The following is an 11,776-nucleotide window of genomic DNA, read 5'->3' on the forward strand; positions in this document are numbered from 1 at the left end:
TGAATGGGATAAGGATAAATATGTCCAATTATAAAGTTTTTTTAATTTGATCTCAACCCTTCATTTATTTTATTAATATAATTTTAAATTCGTCATGCATGGGTACACCAAAAGTTAGGTGTCAATCATTATACTTGTAACATTTCAAGTTGTAACACTCTAAGTTTTGTAATTTATTTTAATTTTAATATAAATTATGAATTTTTATTTGAATATGCAATTGATGTATATGATGATGTGAAATATGTGTGTGTATGTGTATATATATAAAGTCAACATTCACATTCACAACATCATCATCACACACAGTGTGTGTGTGTGTGTGATGATGATGATGTGAATGTGAATGTACTGTGTGTGATGATGATGATGATATGAATGTGAATGTTGACTATGAATTAGGATTGGATGTGTTTGGACTAATTAAGAAATAGGTTAAGTGTGTCCTGTAGGGGCGTTCTCGCGAGAGAGCAACAGAGAAAGAGTGTTTTTTGGACACAGTCTCGCTGTAGCGAGAGGGTCTTGTTGTAGTAAAGTTTTACATAAATCAGAGTGCAGATTCGTTTAAGATTTTCTCTGCGAGGGGTTTTGGGTTCGAAAAATTCATTCTCACTTTTTTCCTTCATCCCTCTCTCGATTCTCTCTATCCTTAACTCATTTTCATCGATGAATTTGCTTTTAAAGCAATTCGTGAGTTAAATTGAAAGTTGGAATCACGTTTAGAGTATTTGGAAGTGAGTTTAAATAGTTAGGGTTTACATTTTTCATTCTTTCTTTGTTCTTCTCGATTTCTCATGGAGTTTTTCCTATATTTAGGATGAAAACTTGTGTGGAGAGCACTTCTATTGTTGGTTTTGTGTTTGAGTCTTTATTCCCAAGTAAGGGAGACTCTACCATATCTTTTTGTGTTTAGATTTCGTTTGTGTTGCTAGATAGTGAAATGTGATTGAGATAGAACATATAAAGATGTGTATTTGGATAAAAATAACTTGATTGTAACAAGGGGTGATGGAAATTTTGTGTGGAATTTAGTGTGATTGATATTGAAAAATGTGTGTGATGAATAATGGATGATGTGTATGATTAAGTGATTTGATTGTGGTGGAGTTTTGATGAAAATTGGATGTTTGAGTGTGACATGATTGCTAATGTGGTTGAAAATGTGTGGACATGCCATTGGTTGATAATAAATAATGTGAAATGATTGAAAATATGTGTGAATGGCATGATAGTTATGTTTGAATATGTTGAAAAAGTATGAATGATTCAACGATATACTAAGGATGCAGAAGATGGAAGCGATAAAAATACCTTGAGGAAGAGAGGGTAATAGTGACACCAACAATGAGCGTGGTACACCACAAGCCACACACTGTCCTCCTGACTCAGTCTCTAACTAATACCTTTACTTAGAGACCCAATACCGCACACGTTATATCCGTGGAGCTGCAACTATTTGGCAACCATCCATGGTGTGAAATTAAATAAGTTTCTAAGGTTGAGAGCATCAGAAAACTGTGATTACAATACCACAGTAAGCGTGGCTACGTGCAATAAGCACACGTATGTGTGGATTGTTTGATGGTGTAGTGAACGCACTTATATATGAATTGGAATGAAATGTTGAAAAGTATTACTGCATACCTTTTAATGCTTGATATAAATTATGTTAGTAGATATATGAATCTCTGTGCTTGTATGTAATAGTGTAAAATATTCACCCTTACATTTATTTGTTAAGAAACCAAAACAATCAATACCAAACTCAATGAAATGATAAATAAAACTGCTATAGGACTTAAAAAATTATTCTTTTAAAATTATTATGTATTAATTAAGTCATATAACAATAATATAATTCATCTTTATTTTAAAATACTTTGATAAAATTACGTGTTAAAAACTATTTGAATAAAAAAATTAATTATTCTCATTTATTGTAAAATTAATTTATTTTAAAAATAAATTAAGATGTTACATAAGTTACACATAATCACAACTAAATATTAGAAAGTCCAGTACAAGTTCAAATTCCCCAAAAAGCGCTCAGTAAAAGGAGCAGCCAATTTTTCACACTACCACCTGCTTTGAAACGGAAAAAGACTCCGTTCACACACAAAATTGAAAACAGGTTTTGTAAGAATTTTTCTGAAAACAGTTATTGATACTATACAAACAGGCTACAAACATAAGACCACTTGGAAAGAAAAAAAATTCCCATTCTATACTTAAATATATGATGAAAAAAGATTCCTCCGACTCTATCTCGTAATCTTCTGTATTAATATTTACTTTATTCTGTGTGCGTGTGTAAATTTTAGATATCCAAAGAGAAAGAACATGCCCAAGTGCAGGAACACATAAAATCAACATATAAGTTGCTTTGAAATATTTCAAAGCAAAACCGGCATATACTAGCTAATTTTCCCCGCTTTCTTTTCTATTTCATGAATGTTTAAATAACCTGGTGCAACATATTTTACAAAATGACTAAAGTTAAACATAAACAAGGACAGCCAATCACAATCACACAAGTGCCTTATCTAACAAGACATCATACAAGAATAAATTATTAAATTAAAAAGGGCAAGAAACTATAACACCATGGAATTAGCAGGCTCCCGTTACCAATCCCACAATACTTCCCAAAGAAATTCATGTACCATATCAACAATCTCACAAGTAAATGATGCTACTACTCGTCAGCAAAAATGATTTTGCTCTAGCAGCCATGTCCTCTTCTTTTGCATATTTAGACTAAATCCCCCTTCATAACAAAGAGGTGTTCAATAACAGAATAGCACAACCCATTTCACAGGAGACCACAGATGATATTCTCTCATGTCACTGAGCGCGTCATCGTTTTAGACTAGAATCAGTGATCTGACCATTTTGGATGACGCCATTCTCATTCAGATACTCAACAAATTCATCAATAAGATATGGCCAAGCACCTTCAGCATCATAATCAGATAAATTTGAGCCAACAGTCTGCAAAACAGCATGACACATCAGTCGATTGTGTTACTTCATAAAGGCAAACAGCATACTATCATAGAAGACCAGCATGAAAAGTTTCGCTGGCATCATCATTTCCAAAAACAGTACAAGCAAACAGGATTTCTCCATCAATAAGAAGTGACATGAAGATGAAGATTATGATGTTTTATAATTCATATAGCATATAATAATCCTTATACAAAATTCATAAGCTCTAAAAACCAAATTCAACGGAGGTCATTTTAGCTCCTTTTTTCATGTTGGGAGTAGAAGAAATGAAGCATTTGCAGTGCTGTTGAAAATATATTTCCCTACATCCAGCTCAAGTACCAAAATAAAAAATTAGCATTTCTCACCATCGTTTTTTTTTTTTTTCAGAAATTGCAGTAAAAACGGAAAAAAGAAAAATTACATTTAACATCACAAACTTTTATGCATGGACATTAGTACAGCAACCATTGGTGTAAAATGTGATAACATTGATCAGGGTTTCAATTGATTAGCAAGATGATCAGACACAAGACATAATAAGAAAAACGGCATGAAAGATATAGCCAGATTTCCTTTTCCTTATCATGTCATCGAAGATATTTAGTCAAGCTCGAGAAGCCATGTATTGAAGTACACAAGCAGAGACCATGCAAAGATATATCCATGCAACAATATATCCACATCAAGATGGGAAATGTACATCCACATTATGAGGCACCACTAACAGTAAGTTTATTCTAATGGTTATTACTGAATAGTTTACTAGTTTACCTTAGCAAACTCCAAAAGCTGAGACCATGTGTCCCTAGATATTGCTTTGTTATGCCGAGCCTAAGTACCATCAAAATTTTAATGTTAAGTAAAAGGAACAAGCATTAGCAGATATCTGATCTACCAGAGAAAGTTATCCAAATAAGAAAGCTTCAGACATACTCAAGAAAGCTAAAGGTGCATGTGGACAATAATTGAGTATATTACCTGCAAGAACTGGCACCAGTGATCAACCAGTGGCCACTGCTTCTCAGCAAACAATAATTGCCACATACCAATAGCTGTATCCAATGCCAGAGATTTTTGACCCTGTAAAAGGTAACTTGAATATTACTGTTACATTTTGTTTCTTACATAAAAGAAAAGGTTTAGGAATTGATTCCTATCGTTTGTTAAAGTCATAATAGTGTTGGATTTAGCTGAGTTGGCAAACTATTTGTCACATAGCATCATTCCATCTCAGTAAGACATGACAAATCGGTAAAATCTAACACCATTATAACTATAGCAAACAAGAACCAATTTATAGACACTTTCATGTAGGATTAAAATGAAAATATGACATCAGGTGCATGGACCAAATTTTTATTTTAACCAAAAAATCATATACTGGAAGCAGAAAATCTGCAGGGAAAAATAGACAGTAGCCTAGCAATCAAATAGTTCACAGCATCTTGAATCTCAAGCCAAAAAAGTACTAGGAAAACTTGTGGTTGACTACATATGAAAGCAGATCTGAAGCCCTCTGTTTCAAATTTTCAATATCATTAAATGTACAGCACAGCAGAAAATAGACCAAAAAATTCAAACTAGAGAAACCTGAAAAATCAATATTTAAGAATAACTCCAATTTAGTAACCAGAAAATCAATTATGGTTTGACCGTTAGTTCCCAAGATCTTCCCTGTGCCATCACAGTGGGGGCAATTGTATCTTAAGAAAGAACTAGTAGATTATATTAGATCCAGAGGCATTGCCTAAATTAGGTTATGGCCATCGGCTGTTACTACAAAGCATATTAGTTAAATTACATTACAGAGGAGGCAAGGAGACCAACTGAACAAGTAGACATCAATGCATACCTTCTCCTTTGCCCAGCCAAAAGCAAAGTTATATATCTCACGGAACTTATCTGGACAATCAAAAACAGTGAATATATTTCAGGGAGCTTTTTCAACAATTGTTGGAGTTCATTTCTAGTGACAAATGAATTATAAATTGTATGACTATAACTTATTTCGAGCAGTGATCTGAATATTATTGTCCGTACGTTCATCTTTCAGTTCAGACCGCATATATGGTATCTTTTCACGCAACTTTTCGAGCGAATCAATCCTGCAATAATTTCATGTGGTCTTTCACTGGGATTTAGCCATTACATAAAAAAATTTCCTGTCAAAATCACTAAATAATCCATACCCCAAAGATTGTAAACCTTCAATAAACTCCTTCTTAGAAAATTCACACATGGTGCCAGCCTTCATGTGCCATGAAAGAACTAACTGAAAAAATATTACCATGCAATCAAGTTAACACATAAAAGCAGGAAGTGTAAACAGGTGTAAATTTATGTTCAATGATTATTCATTTAAAATTGCAAACTCTTTGTTTACAAATATTGCATATTTTGCCATATGCAACCAATCATCTTGCACTTACATAGATAACTAAAAGCAATAATATTAGTCTTTATTTTCCTTCCCTTAGAAAGGATCTTGCTATGGTTAATATTTGCGGTGGCTAATATAAACTTAGATAGACCTTTTACGCCAAGAAAAATGGCTGATTTTGAAACCAATGCAACCATCTCTGTAAGCCACCTGTAACTTATTACCCATGAATATCTAACCCTCAGGAAAAGAAAGGCACCCATGAAAAACCATTATTCCAACTAAAGTTTTCAGCCCCTATATCTCCTTTACAGTTTCCACAATAACAGCTTCATTTTCATTTAATAGATTTTGTAACTAGGATAATCAATCACTATTTAAATAGTAGTTTTTCTAAAATATCATGCATAGAAGTAAATTAATGAAGGAAAGAATAAATAACCCAAGCAATTATCCATGATTTATAAATGAAAGAATGTTTGAAATAAATATTTATACCATTACTATATCTTGAGGATCCACCTGCATAAAAAAGAAGGCTTAAAACATCAATTACATCTTGAACAAAAATGATATTGACTTCTAAATGAATCAAACTCAAGCACTGGAAATATAAATAAGATATTAAAACATGAATTTCAAATGACATAAACAACTGTATGAGATATGAGCCATATGACATATTTAACAAACAGAGATGATCAAACAGACATAAATGTGAACAGGGAACAAGTAGCATATCTGATATGAATATATACAACTTGCAAATAAGATACATTTTGGAAAACCCAGGTTACAATACAATATATTAAATAGAATAACAAACATATTTACAGATACTTAAAAGGTTCAAATAAAAAATTGCATAATATATATTCATTTCAATCTTCAAATGAATTTTAAATGTTTGTTTCAATCTATTTTTCATATTCAATGTTATTTATTAATTTAAAGGAAAGTTCTAATCTATTATTTTAGATTGATAAACAATACGTGTTACAGATTGATATATGATGTGTTTAATGACTTTGATGTCTTATTGTTCATACAATGTTATAGTTTGGTTGAGCTTTCTTTTAGGGCTGACATTGTATTTGTATATTGTGTTTGACCAATTAACAAATTGTCCATTTAAAATAAAATGGCATTAACAACCACTCCTTGGCATTTGCAAACCCTTTAGTTATTTACATTCCCATACTCCCTTAATTCCATCTTAATTTATTCCTATTGTATTCCTTCCATTTTCTTAACATTAAACTTGGGTCTGAAGTCTTGAACTACATGTCCCCAAGTTACAACTAATCCTAATCTAAGCAATTATTCAAGAACAGAGTTAATTTATAACACAAAAACTAGAGCTGCCAAGTCAAATATACATCACATATCTCTCAGGTGTTATGCCCAAGAACACAAGGTGTGAAATGTAGGTTCCCTTCTTTTTACTTTAGCTCCACTACTCTCGTTATGAACACCCAATCAAATTTGTTCCCTTATCAAATGCCTTTAAATAATCCAAATCCAAAAGCCCCACAGCATTAACAGCAATTCTGCTCCAATTTCAACCAAAATATCTAGAATTACTGCTTGCAAGTTCTGTTCACATCTCCACAACAGGTGCCATGATAACTTACAAGTGAAGAATTGTAAACTAAAATGATACTGAAGCAAGAAATCTAGAATATAATTAATTTACATTCAAAAACAGCAACCTGGATATCATTGCAAAGGAGAGTGATACCATCTGCCAAAATCATATCAACATACGGATCTGTATGGAAATTAGTGCAATAAAACATTAGCAGACTGGCATAATGTATTAAATAAATGATAGCCACTTATCAATAGGTAATGAATAACTTAGAAATAATCTGGTATCAACTCAAATTAAAGGTCCATGTATGCATCTCAGCCAAAACAAAAAGGGCCTTGAATAAGATGTTTTATGTAACTTCACATGCAAAAGTTATATGATCCTAAATCCAACATTTCTTCATATCCCTTAAGTTCAGATAAAGGAAAATCCCATTCGGTTACATTTTTCGTTTAAGTACAATTTCAATGACAGAATAATCCATGTATACTACTATACTGAAGATTCAGAATATCAAGATTTGAAATGGATGTATCAAAAGTAGAGTGGACAACTCAACGCCAAAAAGAGGAAGGGACGGGTGGGAAAATTACTCAAACTTTGTAAGGATTAAGGAATACTATGTCCATATTCTTGGTAAATGTGGAACATCTTGAGACACCTCACATTCAGAACTGAAAATTCAAGCTGTGAAGTTTGCAAGACTAAACATTTGCAATTTTGCAGATGGCCCTGCATCAGAGTTGGATAGGGTTGGATAGCATTTCATAAATGGAACAAGCCTAACCCAACCCTAACAGTTAACTCAAGGGTTGAGAATTGCTAAAAATTTACAAGGAGTACTGTGACCATATTTCTAACTAATGTAGGACGTTTTAACACACACACCTCATGCCCAAGCCTAAAAACTAGGACCTTGAAGTTTAAAGGACTCGTCATTTGCAGGTGGCCTAAAAATGGACTGAGCCTAACTCCACCTGAAAAGCTAGCTTAAGGGGAGACAATTTTCTGAAGTCTGAACCCTATAAGGAATATTCTTATCATATTTATAACCAATGGAACATCTTATCAACAAGAAAACTAGTATGTCCAAAAAGAGATCCCTTTATCAAAAGAAGGCTAGATTGAACCCTATATAATGTCTTCATCAAACTAAATTGGGGAATCAGTTCTAACTCCATGATACTAATCTTAGATTGCTTCCAGGTTTAGTTGACAAACCATAATTAATTTGAGATGGGGATAAAAACACCCATGTTCTCTCGAAATAACAAATGATGTAGCCAAATTAACTTGTTATCCAAAAGGGAGAAACATCAAGGGATAAAAAAGCTTTGCCACGGCTGCAAACCATTTTATACATTGCTAACCTTTATATCTATTGTATAGCTCCTCCAAGTGTCTAGAATCAGTAAATGTTTTAAGCTGGGGCTGGCTATAAAAGAAATCAAATGCTCCTTCAAGATGCCAATCACTAGCCTTCAGAGCTTGCAGCGCTACTCTCTCACTGAAAATACAAAATTAGTTTTCAAATTGAAAGCAGAAGTTAAAGATGCAGTTGGGAAGCGTCATATAAATTCCAAAATTAACCCCCAGAAAAAAGCATGAACTCAGCTGAAGCAGCTGTCAAATAATATGAATCAGACAAAAATATACATGGCATCTGAAAAAAACAATTAATATACAAAATATAACCCTGCCCAGAAGAATGATCATCACCACTCATCTGTCAATATCAGACAAAGTAATCAATTAAAAAGTTTTCAGATCAGAAATAAAAATATATACAAAGGCCTTCAATCACAAAGGGTAGAACACATGGATCCCCCCGGGGTCTAATCAAACACTAAGTGGGTATCAATTGTAATTTGTAATATACAATAAAAAAAAAATCAGAAGTTCAATAAGCAAATGACAAATCATCACATGCACCAAAAGACGTTTGAAATCAAACAAAACACAGGTTCAAATTATAGTCTACAACTGCGATTTCAGCTGCAATATTGTGGTTTTTGGAGATCTCCTCAACTGCACCGCAACCACTATTGCAGCTGCAATTGCCCTCAATTATCTGCGATTTCAATAATCGCAACACAACCACACTTTAAAACCTTCAAATGAAGCAGAAAAATCATAGGAAACTACAACATTACCTAGCTCCAGTTATTGTTATGAACTGCTGGAGTTTGTCGCGATGACCTCTGCCCAATTTGTGCTGCGGCACAAATCAGAACAATTAATTAGTATATATCATCATAGACCATATCATAATATACAAAATAAATTCAACACGAACAAATCATTTAATTTCAGTGTCATCATCAATTATTATAGAATCCAGCTCGTTAAATTCAAAACCCCAAAAAGAAAAAAAAAAATCATTCAAACTGATTCAAGTGGAGCTCAAAAGTTATGAAAGCAAAAAACCATTTGCACATGAACAAATAATAAAATTAAGAAAAAAAATGCCAAAGATTGAGAATTTGTGGAACCTTGTAGATAAAAATTGAGCCACAGAAATGAAACGGAAAAAAATATGAAAATGAAATCAGAGGAAAAGGCAAAGCACCTACCATTGCGGAACGTGGAGAAAACCCTAAAACGTGAAGATCTAAGAGTTGGAGATAAAGGAAATTAGGGTTTTGGTGAATTGAATTTTGGTTCCCAATATGGGATTGTGAGCAGAAAGGATGCGAAATGTGAGTTTTGGTTTTGGCTCACTGTGTAGTGGACCCTACTTGCCATTCAGAAGAAGAGAGAATCATGTACTTTATCCATGCATATGTACATCAATTTAATTAAAATGCATTCACCTAACTGTTATTCTATCTTAAATTATTACCGATTTGAGAATTTTTTATTTTTGTAATAACTAATACTTTTGTAATTACTTTTAAAAGAAATAACTAATTTATTTATCTCGTTGTATAATATAAATTTATAACATTTTTAAAAATATCTATAATAATAAATAATTAAATAAATACTCTCTTCAATCTTTTATTTATGTATATTTTGTATGAGTTTCCATTTTTAAAAAACAAATATTTTTTATATATCATCTTAAATAAAAAAAAAATTGATTTTTTTTATAGTATCATGATATTATAAAATTTTGTTTAAATTTTTTATAAATTATTTTTTTATTTTATTAATTAATTTTTGTGTAATCTTATTTAATCTAATGAATAGTTATTATTAATAATAAAATTATTTTTTCTTAATTTGTAAAATTATTATATTTAAAATAATTATAAAATATATTTTAATTTTTATTTAATAATTTTCATACAATGCACGTATAATGGTATGTTTGGCACATCTTAACTACTTAAAAGCTTATTTTGCTATCTTGAAAAGCTTATTTAATAATGATAACATTATTTGATAATTTTTATCCTTATTATCTTATTATTTTAAGTAATTTTTTTTATCCATTCAATTTCTTAAATTTAACTTTTTTTAGTTTTTCTTACATTAAAATATATGTATTTTTATATAATGAAAGAGAAAGAGAGCAATTTATTTTAAAAATCAATGTAATAATAAAACATATATATTGTTAAATAATTTTTTATGCAAGTTCTTTTAGTTAGATTTTTTTTTGTTAAATTATACGTTTAATCCATATATTTCACAATCATTTATGAATTAATTTTTATATTTAAAAAATATACAAATGTTTCTTACGTTTAAGTCTTTACCGTTATAATGTAATCAAAATATAATTTTTTTAAAATATAAAAACTAATTTATATATATATATTTATATATATATATATATATATATTTATATATATATATATATATATATATATATATATAAGTCAAAATGGAGACTAAATATATATGTTAAGCAATTATAATTTTAAAAAAATACAATATAATTTTGTTGAGAAAAGACTTATATTATAAGTCAATCTTATCTTCATAATACTTTATTCTTTGTTAATAAATAATTTTACTTAATTTTATATTTTTACTTTTTATCATAACATTAAAAGAATGAATAAAATATTAATGTTAGCATTTTTATTATAATTTTTTAATATATAACTATCGCAATTTATATATATTCAGAGGATAAGTGTACTTGTCAATAAGTAATAAGAGGTTTTAAAATAAATTCTCAAAATATCGTCCAACAAAAATTAATTTTTAATTATTAAGAATTTCTTATTCAATTATTTAAGCCTAAAAAATGTGAAATTAAGTAAAAATTAAAATTTAATTATAAAATTAATTATAAATAAAAGTAAATAACACAACACACATTTTGGTTGAATTTATAGGAGAGGAACCTAAAGCATATGAGTTTTCTTTTTCAATTATTTATGTTATTTTTTTATTTAACTCTAAATTTAATTTTCTTATGATCACTAATCATTCATACAAATACTATTAATACATAATGATTATGTAATATTATTATTCTTTTCTCTAAATTAATATCTCAATGATCACGCAAGATATTAATTAAAGAAAACATAAAGCAGATATAAACTTATTATGTTAATAACGGTTGGAAGACAAAGATTGGTTTGATCTCCTAATCTTTTATCTAATTTTATCTTATAAATCTATTAACTAATTGATGTACAGTCGCCTAACGATATAATTAATTAGTATTATAATTATGCGCAATAGAATAAAAGCTAATCACGAACAGAAACCAAATATAGATTCAAACTTCAAAATTTCATAAATTCATAAATAATAGTTCTCTTAACTCTAGCTATCGACCTAGTTACTCATGTTAAAGAGAAGAACTAAAATAATCATAAACAAAATCATAGAAAAAAGCAAACTAG

The 11,776-nt window shown here is 30.2% G+C and overlaps 1 protein-coding gene across 1 annotated transcript; it reads right to left on the reverse strand.

Annotated features, from left to right (window-relative positions):
- Positions 1-2,414: 2,414 nt before the first annotated feature.
- LOC113854552 (DCN1-like protein 2) lies at positions 2,415-9,720 on the reverse strand. The gene is made up of 11 exons (XM_027485596.1): positions 9,539-9,720; positions 9,119-9,180; positions 8,336-8,472; positions 7,084-7,142; positions 5,870-5,893; positions 5,181-5,263; positions 5,032-5,096; positions 4,844-4,893; positions 3,970-4,071; positions 3,763-3,822; positions 2,415-2,991 (listed from the first exon to the last, which is right to left on the reverse strand). The coding sequence occupies exons 1-11, from the start codon at positions 9,539-9,541 to the stop codon at positions 2,857-2,859; spliced, it is 780 nt and encodes a 259-aa protein (XP_027341397.1). The 5' UTR covers positions 9,542-9,720; the 3' UTR covers positions 2,415-2,856.
- Between the last annotated feature and the right edge of the window lie 2,056 nt (positions 9,721-11,776).

Source organism: Abrus precatorius, unplaced genomic scaffold (genome assembly GCF_003935025.1).
Source record: "Abrus precatorius isolate BTA unplaced genomic scaffold, Abrus_2018 Scaffold11, whole genome shotgun sequence".
NCBI lineage: Eukaryota > Viridiplantae > Streptophyta > Magnoliopsida > Fabales > Fabaceae > Abrus > Abrus precatorius.

Coding starts and splice junctions, on each gene's coding strand:
- LOC113854552 (XM_027485596.1), bottom strand. Junction 4,894..5,031: donor GTCTGAACTGAAAGATGAAC/GTACGGACAATA, acceptor TTGATTGTCCAG/ATAAGTTCCGTGAGATATAT. Junction 2,992..3,762: donor AGCTTTTGGAGTTTGCTAAG/GTAAACTAGTAA, acceptor GCTGTTTTGCAG/ACTGTTGGCTCAAATTTATC.